This window comes from Oryctolagus cuniculus, chromosome 2, assembly GCF_051225735.1.
Source record: "Oryctolagus cuniculus isolate XC-2025 breed Fujian yellow rabbit chromosome 2, ASM5122573v1, whole genome shotgun sequence".
Taxonomy (NCBI): domain Eukaryota; kingdom Metazoa; phylum Chordata; class Mammalia; order Lagomorpha; family Leporidae; genus Oryctolagus; species Oryctolagus cuniculus.
The window spans coordinates 41921365-41940141 of record NC_142868.1 but is presented as its reverse complement, the minus strand read 5'-3'; the positions used below and the strand labels follow the sequence as shown (position 1 = coordinate 41940141).

Genomic DNA, 18777 nt, shown 5'->3' with positions numbered 1-18777 from the left:
TTATTGAGTTAGATGGGTAACGAAGTTCTTAGGGAAATCAATGAGATTCTCTGAAAAAAGGAAGATTGGGAGATTAGTAATAGATTATATCATGAAAATTTAAAATTGATTAGTTAAAATAATGAGAGTGCTCATGAAAGACTAATCAATACCTTATTAGCTCTCTCTGGATCATTTTCTTTAATTCTAGATTCCTGTTCATCCTGTACCTGATCCCTTAGTTCACGAAGTTCTGAACTTAGCTTTTAAGCACTTTAAACATAAGGAAGGGTAAGTAAAATACTAACTTGAATTGTTTTTCTCTACAATCCAAATTTAGGCTATTTTAAATATAATTTGAGTTCTTGATCTTTTTTTAAGCATTCAAAGCAATTATCTTCCCATTTTTCTTGAATGCACACAAAAAGCTTGTAAGAAAGTTTTTGTAAAAATATCTCATAACACTGTCAGTTGGATTTAAAAGAACCAGAAAGTTAAATTTCATGCCAAGTTAAAATCTGGAGATAAATGAAAATTTGTGTGCGTTTTTATTCTATAAATGAATATTTAGAGAAAATTATATAACACTCTTATAAGGAATGTTCAAATTTATTAAGAATGAATTTGCAGAAAACTTTAATGAAATGTTTGTTCTCTTGTTATTTTAGATATTCAGGAACCAACACTGGGAACGTGCATATTATTGCAGATTTATATGCAGAGGTCATAGGGGTTCTTGCCCAATCAAAGTAAGTTTTATAAATCATTGATTTTGATTTGTATTAAAATGCTTCATTACAAACTAATACAATAGACACTGATAGTTTTATAGCCACCATTTTTATCAGAGCATTATTGTAAGGTCTGCTCCGCCACTTATTACTGCCCTAATCCTTAGGGACACTAAACACACGTACCTCAGTTTCACAAGTTGTTCTCATTTATGTGGGATTTTCCATAAATTTCTGAATCAAAAAAGTCACAAATTATCAAAAGCAGTCAACTTTACTGTATTCCTTACTTTTTAACACTTCCATGAGAAGCGTTTTTAAAAAAATCTTTCTTTTAGAACTCTTTATGGAGCTAGTTAGCTTTTTACAACTTTCCAGTTAAGTACTTTAATTTCTGTGATAGCAATAAAATATCTTCTTATCATCTTATTTATTTCTTTTAGTTATTTATTTTTAATTAATTTATTTTTTATTAGGCAGAGTTAGTGAGAGAAAGAGAGAGACAGAGAGAAAAGTCTTCCTTCCATTGGTTCTCCCCCCAAATGGCTGCCACAGCTGGAGCTACGCCAATCCAAAGCCAGAAGCCAGGTGCTTCCTCCTGGTCTCCCACGAAGGTGCAGGGACCCAAGCACTTGGGCCATCCTCCACTGCCCTCCTGGGCCACAGCAGAGAGCTGGACTGGAAGAGGAGCAACTGGGACTAGAACCCGGCGCCCATATGGGATGCTGGCGCTGCAGGTGGAGGATTAACCAAGTGAGCCATGGCACTAGCCCCCATCTTATTTATTTCAATACTAATTAATTTAAATAGGTACAAGAGATGCCAAAAAGGAAAGATGAAAGTTACTAGATTACTCCATTCAAAGTTATGCAGGGGCAGGCAGTTGGCATAGTATATGAGAAGCCCATGTCCTGTTTAGAAGTGTCTGGGTTCAATACCTGTCTCTGGCTACTGACCCCACTTTCCTGGGGAGAAATGAAGAGTCTGGAAGGTACTTTCTGTCACTCATGAGGGAGATCTGGACTGAGTTCTGTAATGCTGGCTTAGGGTCACTGGCTCAGGTCTGTTGAAAGTATCTGGGGAATGAATCAGCAAATGGGCGCTTTTTCTGTATTTGTTTCTCTGCATCTCAGATTTAAAAAAAAAGTTTTAAGCAAATGTTATTCGTTAGTAGTATAGTGATTGGGTTGTACTGAGTCATCCTTCTAGTAAATAGTAAACTTTAGCATCTTGTGGTTTCTCTAAACATTGTGGAAGATTTGGGACTTCCTTTGCTGACAGTAGGAAATTTACAGTGAAAAAAGTACCAATTCACATTTTGTTGTATGCTTTTTAAAGAGTTTTTGTTCCTGAAATCATGTAACATCCTTTGTAAACTCTAAGAAGACAAGCACAATTATTGTTAATGTTTACTGGTTAGCATTTTAACATTAAGTAATATCTTTTATCTAATATATATTTTTTAGCCTTTGTAATACACAAGGGAACCTTGAGTAACCAATACTAAAGAGCTTCAAACATAGTTTAAGTATTTTAAAATGATTTAGACATAGATAATACTAATCTTATTTAATCAATGATTAATCCCTAACTTTCCCAAAAAACATACAAGAAGCATAGATATCAGTAACGATGTATTTCTTTTTGTGGCATGGTAATTCATGATATTTTGACTTTCAGCAAAAATTAATTTCTGTCTCAGGACTATAGGCCAGAAATTCTAAATAATGCATGTGGAGGCTGAATCCAGGAGAATATTGCCTCACAGCGGAGCTAACTCTAGATGGGCAGAATAGTAATCCGAATGACTAGTAACATCATGTGGTGATGCCAGCCTCACTAGTCTATTTGTAATATTGAGCGATATTGAGGTGTTTTCCACTTGTCTGTATTGTAAGCATGGGGCAAACTATGGACAGATGCACAGTGGGTTAGGCTGCTAGCACCTGAGGAGCTGGCTAGTGGGGTAGAGCGGACTGGGAAAGGGGGAGGGGTGTAGAGGTTGGGGTATATTGGAATCTTGTCTGTTTTGTTTTTGAAAAGATATTTATTTATTTGAAAGGCAGAGAGAGAGAAAGAGGGAGAATTTTCGATCTGCTGGTTCACTCTCCAAATGGCCACAGCAGCCAGGCCTGGGCTAGACTGAAGCCAGGAGCCTGGAACTCCATCCAGGTCTCCCACGTGGGTGCAGTAGCCCAGGGTGTGGATCATTTTGCTGCTGCTTTCCCAGGCGCGTTAGCAGGGAGCTGGATTAGAAGTGTATTTTCTTTGATTGGTTAATATAGAAAAAAATCCTTGAGTTCTAATATTATTTCAGGGCCAGGATTTTTATTGATAAATATTTTTTTTAATGAAAGGTTTTAAAACAGTGGCAGGCAAAAATGATGTTGTATTCTCCACGATTCAAATTGAAATAGATAAGTTATCTTATTTCCTGTCAAGTGTCTGTATTTCATTAGAATTTGGTTTTCTTTTCCCTCACTGTAGTCAGTGGTTATTGGAAAGCATGCTTCACTTGGGGTCACTTTAACTGTCAGGAAGAGGGCCTCCACGTAACAGGAACATCTTTGGTTATTTCATAATATAAAGAGAGGGGTATAATTAAGTATTGTTTACTAAAGGGTTAGGTATCATTTTCAAAGGTAAGCAGAGAAAAATTTCTAGCCTTAATGATTGTGGTGGTCTGAATCCAGGGGCTCAGATTCTGAAAACCTCACCTTGGGAGAACTGTGCCCTCCTTCTCCATGGCTCTTCTCCAGTGTGATGACATAGTAATTTCAAGTGACATTTAGTACTCTGCAGTGGAACCACGATTGTGGTTTCCAATCTGTTTTTCCATATACTTCTAATCTTATACTTTATTAAAAGATACATTTTTTTATTTACTTGGATATGTTTCATGGAAAAGTTATTTGGTCATATTTTTCCTATTATTAATTTGTAAATGGTGACAACACCACATTGATAACGTTCTGGGAACAAAGAAATCCTCTTAATTTTCATTTAGGAACTAATAATTTGAAAATAAATCAACAATCCCTTTTGACTTTAATTTTCCTTTGTGTGCTTTCCCAATAATTTTTTGAGGGCAGAGAAAGAATATGATAGGCAACACACATTGTGACTTCTTTCTCTTAGGAAATTAGTGTTGCTAATTCAGATCAAACTCTCTCTCTCTCTCTCTCTCTCTCTGTGTATGTGTGTTAAAGGTTTCAAGCTGTAAGGAAGAAATTCGTGACAGAATTGAAAGAACTGCGACAAAAGGAACAAAGCCCACATGTGGTACAAAGTGTCATCAGTTTAATAATGGGAATGAAATTCTTCCGGGTGAAAATGTATCCCGTAGAAGATTTTGAAGCATCATTTCAGTTTATGCAGGTGACGTACCTTATTAACTGCACAAAGTAGATGATCCTAACAACATTGGTTTCCCCTGCTGTTTAGAGAAACAAAGCATAGGTGGATTAATGTCATCACTTTTAATCTCTTGTTACAAATGGGAAGTTGTCACAAGTGTCAACTGACTTCCTATTTCTTGACTAAAGGATGCTTTGACCATAGTGTTTTTGGTAAAATAACAGATTGTTCTTCAAATTATTGTGATATTTCCTTTCTTGTTAATCTAAATATATTGTTTTTCCCTTCAAGGAATGTGCTCAGTATTTCTTAGAAGTAAAGGATAAAGATATAAAACATGCACTTGCTGGTTTATTTGTGGAGATTCTGATCCCTGTAGCTGCTGTGAGTATATTTTTCTTTTTGTACCATTCATGAGTCATTTGAAGCTAACAGAGTTATACTTTCATTTCTTCCCCCAAAACTCTAGCAAGACAGTAATCTTGGGCCATCAAGAACTTGTTGCATTTGTTTCCCTTTCCTCTGGGGTCACTTTCTGTTGTTGACTGATGGGCAGTGTTTTGCATAACTTTTCATATATTTTGTTCATTTGTTTGGGTTGTTTCCAATGGTAGGGTTAATCTAGTTCCCTTTATTCCATCTTGGCTGTAAATGGATTTTGGTTCCAATCTGTTTTTTTCTTTCACGTTTTATTCTACTTAACATGTCAAAACATGAAGCAATTTCTTTTTTTTTTAAGATTTTTATTTATTTATTATTTATTTGACAGGTAGAATCATAGACAGTGAGAGAGAGAGACAGAGAGAAAGGTTTTCCTTTTCCGTTGGTTCACTCTCCAAATGGCCGCCATGGCCGATGCTGCACAGATCTGAAGCCAGGAGCCAGGTGCTTCTCCCTGGTCTCCCATGCGGGTGCAGGAGCCCAAGCACCTGGGCCATCCTCCACTGCCCTCCCAGGCCACAGCAGAGAGCTGGACTGGAAGAGGAGCAACTGCGACTAGAACCCATATGGGATGCCGGTGCTGCAGGTGGAGGATTAACCGTGCCATGGTGCCAGCCCCCAATTTTTTTTTTTTTAAGATTCATTTTATTTATTTGAAATACAGAGTTATCGAGAGAGGTAGAGCCAGAGAGACAGAGAAAGGTCTTCCATCTGCTGGTTCACTCCCCAAATGGCCACAACAGCCTGAACTGAGCTGATCCGAAGCCAGGAGCTTCTTCCAGGTCTCCTATGTGGGTGCAAGGGCCCAAGGAATTGGGTCATCTTCTACTGCTTTCCCAGGCCATAGCAGAGAACTAGATTAGAAGTGGAATAGCTGGTGCTTGAACTGGTGCCCATATGGGATGCTGACGCTGCAGACCAGGGATTTAATCCACTGCACTACAGCGCCTGCCCCAATTTATTTTCATGTTGAGCAGTTGAACAGTTTTGGCTTTCATTTTTAAGCATTGATTCATGGATGTGTCATCCATGTGTTTGTATGAATTAGTTTGAGGACTCAGATTCTGCCTTTAGAAAGTGTTTAGAAAAGGTGGACATAGAACTGTAAAAAAAAAAAAAGTTAAACACTTAAAAATATTAGTGTCTCAGTAGTTGTCACGAATTTTTCAGCCTGTATTATCTTTTTTTTTTTTTTTTGACAGGCAGAGTGGACAGTGAGAGAGAGAGAGACAGAGAGAAAGGTCTTCCTTTGCCGTTGGTTCACCCTCCAGTGGCCACCGCGGCCAGCGCACCACGCTGATCCGATGGCAGGAGCCAGGTACTTATCCTGGTCTCCCATGGGGTGCAGGGCCCAAATACTTGGGCCATCCTCCACTGCACTCCCTGGCCACAGCAGAGAGCTGGCCTGGAAGAGGGGCAACCGGGACAGAATCCAGCGCCCCGACTGGGACTAGAACCCTGTGTGCCGGCGCCGCTAGGCGGAGGATTAGCCTAGTGAGCCGCGGCACCGGCATCAGCCTGTATTATCTTGAATACTTTCTTATGGATAGTGGAAGTTTTTTATTTTTTAATGATGACCAAAAAAAGCATGAATTAAAGGTTTTTAAGTGGTTTGAGGCAGCCCCCTTACTTTCCCACTCCAATTTTAACCATGTGAATATGACTCATTTTATTAAAAAGAAAACAGGCCATTGTTATGATAACAGGTCTGTTATCATTAGCACATTTCCTTTCATTTCTCTTCCTCCTAATGGTTGGAATTTTTGCTCATCCCTCCCAAATTATCATTTGCTCTTCCTCCCTTGTCTGATCATTGGTTTTTGCCAGCTATCAGCTGGGGATTAGGTTGCAAATTTGCTTTTATATTTTTTTCAAGAATTATTTTATTTATTTGAAAGGCAGAGTGACAAACTGACAGGGAGGGACAGAGAGAGAAAGAGATCTTCCATCCATTAGTTCACTCCCCAAATGGCTGCAAGAGCCAGGGCTGGGCCAGGCCCCAGCCAGGAACCCAGAACTCCATCCAGATCTCCTTCTTGGGTGTCAGGGGCCCATGTTTTTGAGCCATCCTCCACTGCCTTCCCAGGCACATTAACAGGGAGCTGGATCAGAAGTAGAGCTGCCAGGACTCAAAGCAGCGCTCTAAGATGCCCATAGCTTAACCTGCTGCACCACAGCATGGGCCCCAGGTTGTAGTTTTTAAGGTGATTCATCAAAAGGAATAGGTTGTAGAAAGAAAGTCACTTGAGAATGGTGAATTATCATGGAGTTGCTTTATTCTTTTATGTCATGTTTGCTTTTGTGTCTAGGTTTATTAGTTTGCTAGTGCTGCCATAATAAAGCCCCACCAGCTGATTGACTTAGCAACAGTAAGTTATTGTCTCATGGTTGTGAAACATAGTTATGGAGGCTAGAAGTCTGAGATCAAAGTGTTAGCAGCAGATTGGCTCCTTATAGGAGCTGTGGAGAAGACCATATTCATGTGGTCTTCTAAAAATCTCTTACTTTCCTGTACTTGTAGAAGCATCATCCTGATCTCCGTCTCCATCTTCATAAGGCATTCTCCTTGCGCTCACAGTCCTGCTGCATTTAGGAGCCCCCTAAGTCTAAATTACCTCATGGAATTTGCAGTGATATCTTTCCAGAGAAGGGCACATTCTGAGGTATATGGGGCTAGGACTTCAACATAAGAATTTTGCGGGGTTGCAGTTCAACCCCTAACAGCAGGCCACTGCACAGGTAGCTCCTTCTGCCTGGAACATTCTTGTGGCCTGCCTCCATCATTGTCTGGCTGGCCTGCATTGACTGCATTGTATTTGTCATGGCTTCATCTGTGCACACGAAATACAATAAAACTCCCAGCTGTTAAAGAACTCATTTCCAGTGCCAGAAACACAAAAGTAAGTGGTATATAAAGCATGTATTGTGCCAGGTGTGATGAGCAGTGTAGCCTGGCTAGAGGGGATAAGGATTGCCAGAGAGATAGAAGATGGGCTAGTTTATAAGGCATGTGATTAGGAAAGACCATCACTTTAAAGAAATGGTGACAATTGACCAAAGCGAGAACAATGTGGGGGCGGTCAGACTTCCTGTCTCTGGAGGGAGAGCTTTACAGGAAGTAGAAAGAAGAGCATGCTTTGATGTGTTCTAGGGCCAGCAAAGAAGCTGGCACAGGTACATAGTAGTGGGAGATATGGCAGGAGAGCTTAGAGGGGAGGCTTTAGTAGTCTGTCAGGTAAGATAGGCTGGGTTGACCATGATGTTACTTCCTTGCAGGGTTTCCCTATGGCGTCCCCTCTGAGTGCTTCCAGAGCAGAGAATTTGTTCTTAGAACACCTGTTACACTGTGTACTCATTGCCTACTCACTTGCCTGTGTTCTCTGTTCACTCTGGGCAGGGACCAGGTTTATCTTGTTGACTTAACACTTGGTCATTTGGCACATTATAACACTTCAGTGAGAACCCCTGTGAATTATTAACCAGTTCCAAACCTTATAGAAAATTCTTGTGATCCTGTATAGTTTCATGTTTGTGACCATCATCTTTCTTGTTCATTATCTTTTTGCCTAGGCTGTTAAAAATGAAGTGAATGTTCCTTGTTTGAAAAATTTTGTGGAGATGCTTTATCAGACCACTTTTGAGCTGAGCTCCAGAAAGAAGCATTCGTTGGTATTGAGAAACATTTCAAACTTTACATATTTAATTAGAATTTTAGTAGTTTATTTCTTAATTCAGTGGAGATTTAAGAGAATTAGAAAATCTGAAATTGTAAAACCCCAGTAATGGAATACAAGGACAGATTTTACATATGTATTTTCCCTATGTTAAACTTTCTGTTCTTAGTTTTACTAGTTCTGTATTTGATAGGTTTTCAGTCTTCCTCCTAGGTATTTATCTGTCTTGACAAGTACATTAAATTATGTGTAATAATATGGGAAAGATTAAATGTAGCGTTATATTACATTAGAAAAGTCTTTACATTTATAACGTGTCTTTAAAAATGTTTGAGAGGTAGAAAGAGACAGAGAGCTTCTGTGTGGTGGTTCACTCCCTAAATACCCAGCTGAGGCTGGGAGCTGGGAATTCAATCCAGGTCTCCCATGTGAGGGACAGAGATCCCACTGCTTGAGCCATTACCTGGTTCTTTCCTGGGTGTGCAGTATCAGGAAGTTGGAACTGGGAGCAGAGTTGAGTCTCAACGTGAGGACTCCAGTGTGAATACTGGCATGTCAGTTAGCATCTTAACTGCTACACCAAATGCCAAACCCATAAAGTGTATTCTTAATACTCATATTTTTTTAGGACTCTCTGATTCTTCTTTTCTATTCAGAGATTGATCACATTTTTTTCCTCTTCACCATCCATTTCACACAATTTTCTGTTCCTTGGAGAAAGTTTAATAATAAACATTGATTGTGCCAGACATTGAATCAAGTACTTTGCATTCTTTGTCTTACTTTAAACCTCAAAACCATAGAGGATATTTGTGAGTATTGTTCCCCACTTGACATGTTGGAAAGCAAGGCTTAGAGCACTCACTTCAGCCTTCCTGGAGTCATACACTTGGCGAACAGGAAGCAGAAACATTAATGCCAGTTTGCCCTGTGATGCCGGAGCCTGTGCTCAGAGCGCTGTACTGGGTGTGGAACAAGTGGGCCTGGGAAATAATGGCATGTTTGATAGTTTAATATGATAGCTTCAGGGATTCTTCTTACAGAGAATGTATCCTTTGTCACTGTTTGCTGTGAGATGATTCTATGAGACTGTGTTTCTTATTACAAATAGATTAAAAAATTATTTCCATTTTTTATGATACTTGGTGAAATATAAACATATAAGTCCAGTGCTTTTCCATGAAAAATGTTGATTCTCTCTTTTTTCTGTCTCCTGTAGGCTTTATATCCGCTAATTACCTGCCTTTTATGTGTCAGTCAGAAGCAATTTTTTTTAAATAACTGGCATATTTTCCTACAGAACTGTTTGTCACATTTAAAGGTAAGACATAATCACATTGCTGACCTGTAAACACTGATTATGACTTTCTCACTTATGTACATACATTGAGCAGTGTATAATAATAAAGTTTCATTACTGTTGGTACCCTCGAATAGTAATACTTTGCTGCATTTCTTATGTATATTTTATTTCTTCTATAAGGACACATATGTAGACATGAATAAAATGTTAATCTGAGAATTTATGTTGTTTTAATGAATGCAAATTGGTACATTTTCAATGATTCTTGTATATGTTATCTTAGATCCAGGAATATTTCCATTAGAATTATAGAGTATTCACTTTATCTGACAAAACTCCTGACACTTACTTTGTGTTTTGTTTTGAGACAACCCAGTCATGTAAGCTCAAGTCTGAGCAATACGAAAAAAGCACTGACAATAAAATATCACTAAAAGTACATTTAATGCAAGTGTGTCCAGCCACACCTGAAAGTGGGGTCCTGGATCCCCAGCAATGTAAACGGTCCTGAAGAGACTGGGACTGAGATGAAGGGCTACTTGTTATTAACATGGTTCGACACAGCCATGTTCAGTCTCTCCCAGGATTGCAATCAAAACTGTGAGAGATAACAAGGACTATTTCCTTCCCTAGTGTGGGACACAGAAGGTAGGGGTACTCTCGCCTGCATGGCATGCGAAAGCTCTATTTGAATACTCTAAATTCGAGCATAGTTAGGTGAGTCTATTTGAATATTTGCTTATAAGTGATAGAAACATTTGCATACATGACATTTCATTTCCTGTTACTCCTCTGAGTTAGATTTGAGACTGAACACTTCATACTTCGAAGATAACGCAGCCAAGGTGCACGACATTAAATGACCTCTCTCTGTTGTGATGCTGTGAAATTGAACTGGTCCCTCTTTCCTACTTCAGGAATGATCTGTAGGATGTTATCCTATAAATATTTCTCGTGATTTTACCTATCATTTTCAGCACTGCTTTGATTCATTAATAAGGTCCATAGGATATATATGAGTCTTTGAAAAATGTTTTTTGTCTATTTTCTTCCTATATATGTATTGACAGTGTTCATGTTTGGATGAGAATGTATATACCCTCTTTGCTTTTTTTGTGAAAATTCCCGGCTCATATCAAGCTGATTAAACTCTTTATGTCATGTAACCAAGAGATTAATTGTGTTTAACTAATTATGTTATACTAGTTTTTGTATTTGGATAACTTATACAGATATAGATACTAAAAGGGAATTTGTCATTTTCTGGGTCATGAAGATTTTCATATATTAAGTAGGCTATTTTTAAGACCTGCATTTAAGTGTTTCCAGGAGGTTGCTTTGTTTCATGACTATTCATACTTTTTCTGTTGGCTTGTTGGAATTTTTTTTATATATATACGTTTCCACCTAACATATTTGCAATACTTTCGCAGTACCTTAACCTTTTTTGTTTTGTTTTGGTTTTAAGGCTTTAATTTAAAATGCTCTGTTTTCTTTGAACCCTTCCCTCTGTTAAATATTTCTGGCATATTGTCCATTTTTGTTAATGGCTATGTCAACCTGCCAGGCTAAAGGAGATAAGAGCCACTTAGCATGAATATTTGGAATATGATTGTCTTGGCATTAACCCTTAACTTACATTAAGGCTCTATTCAGCAGAAATTTTATGAATTTCTCCTGTCAAGTTTTAGATAATGTGGCTGTTTTACATAGTTGAGGTAAGGAGCTAAACATTCTCAGGAAAAAATATGCTAGTTATCTACTGTAACAGTTATAATTTATTTGTATCATATGAGTATATAGGAAAAATCAATCCAAGATGCAAGTCTTACCTATGTTTATCTTGTTTTGAGATTCATGTAATCTCTGGGTTTCAAAAAATCTAAAACATTTTTTATTAGTAGACCACTTATGATAACTTTTTATTAATACTTATTAGATACTAGGTAGATTCTCTAAATATAGTATTTCATATAATTTTCACCATACCTGAGGGTGAAAAGGATAAGTAAGTAACCCACAATTAGGGAGCCATTAAGTGAGAGGACTAGATTTGCTTCCAGATTCATTCAGTTCCATAATTCTTGACCTTTCTGGTGCACATTGCCACTTTTGAATGTACTGTGAGGAATGTTGCTATACTGAATATTTTAAGAAAACATTTTGGCTGTAATTTTTGGAAATTAAAAAGGCATTACTTTCTGGAGCCATAAGAATAAATTTGGTGAACTTTCAAGGCAGTTTAAAATACTGCAGTTAAAAAATAATTACCATACCAACTTTTAAAATTGGTGACCATGAAAAATAGGCTTTCTTCTTTTATGCCTGTAAATAGCATGTGAGAGACTATCACTTGATTTTTCAATGAAGCACTAAATTTTAAAATTTTTGTTCTGAAAGAATTTGGTAGCTTCCCATTCTTATATTTTTATATCAATTTAAGAATTTATATGGAAATTGGTCTTAAGTTTCTGAAGAATAATCAAGAAAGGACTAATAAGGGTAAACATTATATACAAATAATGTGGAAAATTTTTTCTATATAGTCTATGCTTATTTTCTTTTAAATAATTAAATGTGTTAGAACTCACATGCAGTGCTTCGAGAGCAAGAATTAGGTAACTGAAAATTTAGCTGTTTTTTCTTAGTTTGAGTACTGCAGATATGTACCCTGTTCTCCAAATTGTAGAATCTTTTTCTTAGCGTTTCTAGCCACTGTCTTAGACATTTCAAATTTCTTCTAAATAGAGACCTTGGTGAAGAGCTGTCTTGTGTTGTGCTTATTTTCATCTAACATGCATGTGCTGCATCTCATGTTTATGTTTGCTGTCTCACATTGCTTTATTTAGATGCCATCTAACAACAGTATCAGAAAACAAATAGAAACACTCCAGGTGAGTTGGGTTGACCTTACAAAGTAAAATACTGCTTTGTTTCCTGTAAGTGTGACTTGTTTTTCTTTACCCATTGCTGCATTGCATGTATTTATTCAGACCTGCTTCTAGTGTTGTAAAAGAAGAGTAGCACACAGCAGGTGCATTCTGCCGAAGGTTCAATATTTTTTTAAAAAAAGATTTGTTTAATTTGAAAGGCAGAAGGTTTTCATGTTAATGTGGCCTCAAGAAGAGGAATGTAAGAAGTGATGCTGAAATCCAACATTTTAAAATACTTTGATTTACATTATCTTGCAGTTATAAATGAATGTTAAAAACTTTTTCCTATGAAGTTAAGGAGACAGTAGCTTAGATTTTGAATATGATTTTGAAGAATGAGTTTTTTTTAGAAACTTTTTGACTCGGCTTCAAACAAATTGTTTTGTAAGTTCACAGCAGAAAAAATTGAAGAGACATATAAAATGAGAACAAAAGTCATATAAGATCATCCAGTCATTTATATGAGAACAGTTTTTGCATGGAATAGGGCTTAAATATTTTTGATGTATAACTTTGCTTGATATTTTGAAATTTTAATATGAAAATTTTATTTGGTGTATACCTAAAAATCTAATTGAAGTAAGGTTTCGAAGACTTTCTTTTATAGTAGCAGTAGCTTTAGGTTCACAAATGAACTTGAGAGGAGAACGCAGAGGTGTCCAGATACCTCTACTCCCACTCCTGCGTGGCCTACCCCATCATCAGCGCCGGCACCAGAGGGGTGCATTTCTTACAATGGCTGAACCAATGTTGCTACCCAAAGCCCATGGTTTACATTAAGGTTCATTCTGGGTGCTTTGCATTCTGTGGCTTGGTCGAGTATATGTAGGGCCTTGAAAAAGTTTGTGGAAAGTGTATTTTATGAAAAAATTATTCATGGATATCAGAAATTTTTTGACACCAAAATAAATTTATCTTTATTTTCATTTTTCCACACACCTTTTGAAGTACTCTTGGATCTTAATGTGAATCCACCATGACAGTCTCGTACAGGATATCTTCCCTGGTCTAAAAATCTTCTCTGCTCTGTTCATCTCTGTCTTCCCAGCCCTTGGCTCAAGTCATAATTTGATATCTGATGATTTAAATAATTGAAAGGAAAGTTATGTTTTGTTAAATTACTACAAAAAAGCTTGATTGTTACGTTAATAGCACACAATCTATGTTACTTTGGTTGTATTGGCAACAAATATAATAGAAAGCTACTTGGGAAGTTTAATTGATATTTGGGATCTTTATGGATCTCGCAATGGAGAGAGGAATCGATACTAAGGCTCTTACCAATGGAGTACTTGACTTTCCACTCTTAATTCTATTAAATCTTTATCTTGATACATTTTTTAGTGGGTATGTCCTTTTTAAAAACTTTCTTATTTGTCTTTTTGTATTGCTTTTAAATCATATCAAATAGATATCCATTAATCTGTATCTTAGGGAAGACAACAAAATAGAATGTATAAAGTATTTTAAAAAATTTTTGTTACTTGCCATATATATAAAAAATTGTTTAACAGTAAGATATCCTACAAGCCAAATTTTAACTTATAAATTTATGAATCAATCAATGTCTTCCACAACCAATCAACAGATGTATGAAGAGTTTTTTCCTAATAAAGAAAGTTATTAGCTATCTTTTCAAAATTCACAAAGTTTGTAACATGATTATGTTCATGTGAGGACTTTAGTTCTTATAACAGAATGAAGAAAAAGTTTGTAGTCAAATTATAATTGATATGGAATAATTTCCTGATGTTTTAAGTAATAATAATTCCAAAAATATTCCAATTATAAATAAAAAACAGTATTACATGTGATACCTAGTGAACATTGAGCATGTTCTATGTTGTGTTCCAAGTGCTCTACAGAGATTAAGCTTGTTAATCTGTGAGGCAGGTACCATGATTTCTTTATTGTGGAGATGAGGGTTTCATGGCACACCAAGTTATAGCAGTGCCCAGGGACAGGGTTTGGATGTGAGCCCCTTTGTTTCTAACTCCAGAGTCCATGTACTTGGCTCCCCATCTTTCATAAGGATATAAACTCGGTACTATTTCGCTTTACTTTATAAATGCAATGACTATAATACTGTTTGGTGTTCTCTATTTTTACTGCCTATGGGCTGCAAATGAATTACTCTAAGAATGAGTAATCCTTCTGTTATTATATCAACACAAGAATACTTCAGAAAGTTCATGGAAAAGGGAATTGAAAGATAGCTATTTTGATGCAAAATTTTTTTGAAATCCATGCAAAGTTTTTTCAGAATGTGTATTTTCCATGAACTTTTTAAAGATCCCTTCCCTCCCAATATTATGTGAACTATTTATCAAATAAGTTGATATATGTATTATTTTGGAGCTCTTGAAATCATTAAAAACATCCTAGTATTTTACTGTGAAAGAAAGGAAAGGCTCAGAATTTCCTTGATTATAGTCACTTTTGAGCTATCTATCTATCCAAAGAGCTTCAAATGTGGACAAATGAAGTGAAAAGATAATGGGCATTTTGCAGGAGCTTTTGAGGACTTCTCAGACTTACCACTTACAAGATATGTACTCATTTGACTCTTTTTAGGTTAATAATAATAATAAAAAGTTGAGGGCTTTTAGTTGTTGACAGAAAATGTATTTGATCTCAAATGATTGCAAGTATTTTAATAAGTATTTTATTCTCTTTTGTTTTCAAATAGAATAAAGACCCTAAAATGTCTCGAGTTGCACTGGAATCTTTGTATAGATTGTTGTGGGTTTATGTAATTAGAATAAAATGTGAAAGCAACACTGTAACTCAAAGGTGAGTGCCTTTGTTTTGCATTTTAAATAAAACCTTATTAAAAAATTCACACTAAGGGAATTTTAGTCAGAGTTATAAAATACCTGGTAGAACAATGTAACTCTCCTGACATATTATGCAGAATAGGAAAGAATGTCTTGCTAATATACTATTAATGTCTTACTCTCATTATAACTAAATCTTTGTTCCTACAGTCGTCTTATGAGCATAGTGTCAGCACTTTTTCCAAAAGGCTCGCGAAGTGTGGTTCCTCGTGACACACCTCTCAACATATTTGTGAAGATTATTCAGTTCATTGCTCAGGTGAGTGCTTCAACTCCTAATACACTCATATGTATATGCAAGGGCACTTCAAAAAGCTCATGAAAAAGCGGAATTAATATGAGAATTGAAGGTTTACTTTGGGGCAAAAACTTGAAATCCATGTATACAAGGGCTCTTCAGAAGGGTTGTAGAAAATACATATTAGATAAACAACCATGCATGGATTTCAAAAACTTTTTACACCAAAATAAATAAACTTATTTTTTCACAAAATATTATTAGCATTCTTTTAAGTTTGTATTTTATGTGAATGTTTATTTTCACTACTCAGTGTTAATAAATGTCACCGTGTTCTATGTGTTAAACATTTTAAAAACTCCATTCTTATTACAGTAAATTACTTACAGCTTGTATAAACAAGAATACATCAGGAAGTTCTAAGTGGGACAGATATTTGGCACAGTGGTTAAGATGCCTGCATCTCTCTCATATTGGAGTACTAGCTTCAAGTCCTGCCTCCACTCTTGACTCCAGCTTACTGCTGGTGTGGACCCTAGAGGCAGCTGGGTCCCTGCCACCCAAATGGGAGTTATGGGCTACCAGCTTCAGCCTGACCCAGCCCCAGCTGTTGCAGACATTTGGGGAGTGAACTAGCAAATGGAAAATCTCTCTCTCTTTGTTTCTGTGCCTTTCAAATAAATAAAATAAGTAAATTAAAAATGAAAACAGGGCCAGTGTTGTGGCACAGCAAGTTGTGCTGCTGCCTGCGACACCAACATCCCGTTATTGGAGTGCTGATTCCAGTGATAGCTGCTCCACTTCGGATCCAGCTCCTCGCTAACGCACCTGGGAAGGCAGTAAAATATGGACCGTGTGTTTGGGCTCCTGCCACCTATGTGGGAGATCTGGATGGAGTTCCTGGCTCCTGGCCTCAGCCTTACTTAGACCTGACCTTCATGGCCATTTAGGGAATGAACTAGCAGATGGAAGGTCTCTTTCTCTGTCTTTCCCTCTCCCATCACTCTGCCTTTCAAATAAATAAAATATCTTTAAAAAAAATAATTAGAATAAAACAAAATCAAAAGCTTCAGAAGAAATGGATATCCTAGGAGCCAGAAGACGATGGCACAAGTACTTGGGTCCCTGTTGCCCATATGAGAGACCCAGATTGGGTTTCTGGCTCCAGGATTTGGCCTGATCCAACCCTGGCTGTTGTGGGCATCTGGGGAGTGAGTCACTCATTTCTATCTGCCTCTCAAAAAAAATTTAACTTTATACTATTGATTTGGGTATTCAATTATCTGGTAATATTAGATAGATAGATAGATAGATAGAGAAATATGTTTTAATTCGTGTGTGTTTTTTCTATTCAGCTAGATTTATGGACTTTTTTTTTTTAGAATTTTATTTATTTACTTGAGAGGTGGAGTTACAGAGAGAGGTAGAGAGAGAGAGGTCTTCCAACTGCTCGTTCACTCCCCAAGTGACTGCAATGACCAGAGCTGAGCCTATCCGAAGTCAGGAGCCAGGAGCTTCTTTTTGGTTTCCCATGTGGGTGCAGAGGCCCAAGCACTTGGGCCATCCTCTACTGCTTTCCCAAGCCCTAGCAGGGAGCTGCAATGGAACTGGAGCAGCCAGGACTTGAACTGGCACCCATATGGGATGTCACCGTTATAGACAGTGGCTTTACCCACTGCACCACAGCACTGGCCCCTAGATTTATGGACTTTTAGAGACACAAACTTGTATTGTTGTCATTATATGTATAATTCTTAGCTTTAATCTTACATACAATAGCAAGTTCAAGGATTTACTAATTGGTTTAAGTTTTTTCCTAGGAACGTTTGGATTTTGCAATGAAAGAAATAATATTTGATCTTCTCAGTGTTGGAAAATCTACCAAAACTTTCACCATTAATCCAGAGGTAAAAATGATATGTAATTTAGTAACGTATTACTGTATGCTCTTGATTTTTTTGAGTACAGTTTCTGGAATACTAACTCACTGTTAGGTCCAGGTCTCAGCTCTACCTTTAACCACAGTTGTGATCTAGGATACGTAATTTAACCTTTCTTATCACCAGCTGAATGGGCTAATAGCAGTACTAAGCATGGTGAGAATCATAGAGGGAAATTTTCACATTAGCCAATTCAGCTGTCTTCAGAAACTTGTGACATGAGCTCAGCTTTCATTTACTTCAGATTATGTATATGTAAGTTGTTCTTTAGTAAATATCATTCATTCACTATTTACTGAGCACCTAAAAGGAGTCAGCCATTGTTGTAAGTGTTGGAGAAAAAGTAGACACAAATCCTTTTCCCTAGGTGATGCTTACAATCAAAACTAAACAACAGAAGATAAATGTGTGTCCTAATTCTGTAGCCCCATTATTCACTAGTAAACTCTGATTTACTCTTTAGATATTAAATTTTCAGGATGTTACAAAACATCTTGTTAATTGCTTATTGGGAGCTAGTGACTTTTGAGAATTAAAAGAAGCAAAATACATGTTCTATTTATAATAACTTTGCTGGTCCTTCTTATAGTCAAATCCTAAGGTATATGTTTGTGTGGTTAACAAATTGATTGTAAGATATTGGAAGTTTTCATTTGTAGAGTTTTTGTGATAGATTAATAATTACTCACAAATTTTCAATGTGGGGAAACAGGACTTTTTGTAGATAACCTACTTAACATGGTTTCCAGCAACAAAAATCATAAAACTGAAGACGCCTTCTGATATTTAGACTATGGGAGGGTACTAGCACAACATCATATATCGTGATGAGTAAAACTTAATCTTATTTATATAACAAAAGTATATAAATAAAAGTTTTATTTTCTTCCTGTAACCCAACTTCCTTGCCCGCTGAGATGCAATATTCTACTTTAGAGACCAGCAGTGCAGGTCAGAGATAATGGCACTTTGGCCTGGGATAGTGGTGGTGCACATAGGAGACTATTCACTAAGAAAAGAAACAAAAGCAAAGAACCCAGTTTTGGGAGAAGGCCATATGTTTGGTTTGGACATGTGTAAACTGAGGTATCAGATGTATCTGGGGTCTGCATAGAGAGGAGAGGCTGGGCTTAAAATTTGTGGGTTTCTTAAAACTATATATATGAAATACATGAGATTTGTTGCTTTTATATAAAAAATAATTTTAAAAATTTACCAAAAACAAAGAAAACAAAACAAAACTCACCACTGTGGCTGTATAAACTCAACTTGAACAATATTCACTTTAAAAAACAAAATTTGCAGGTGATCTGGTTTGAATGGTAAATTGAATCCTTGTAAATG

General features: G+C 36.8%; 1 protein-coding gene across 33 annotated transcripts in view; it reads left to right on the top strand.

Annotated features, from left to right (window-relative positions):
- FRYL (FRY like transcription coactivator) overlaps nt 1–18777 on the top strand; it is a 299529-nt gene that overhangs the window by 181615 nt on the left and 99137 nt on the right. For 20 of the 33 annotated variants that reach the window (XM_070068188.2, XM_089325409.1, XM_089325408.1 and 17 more), the window contains 9 exons: nt 191–270; nt 648–728; nt 3920–4088; nt 4359–4451; nt 8079–8177; nt 9402–9503; nt 15108–15211; nt 15406–15514; nt 17314–17400. In XM_070068188.2, coding sequence (XP_069924289.1) covers nt 191–270; nt 648–728; nt 3920–4088; nt 4359–4451; nt 8079–8177; nt 9402–9503; nt 15108–15211; nt 15406–15514; nt 17314–17400 — 924 coding nt within the window. Of the gene's footprint in view, nt 1–190; nt 271–647; nt 729–3919; nt 4089–4358; nt 4452–8078; nt 8178–9401; nt 9504–12334; nt 12380–15107; nt 15212–15405; nt 15515–17313; nt 17401–18777 lie in introns of all 33 variants that reach the window. The other 13 variants (XM_051831505.3, XM_051831499.3, XM_051831500.3 and 10 more) reach the window with 1 other exon arrangement.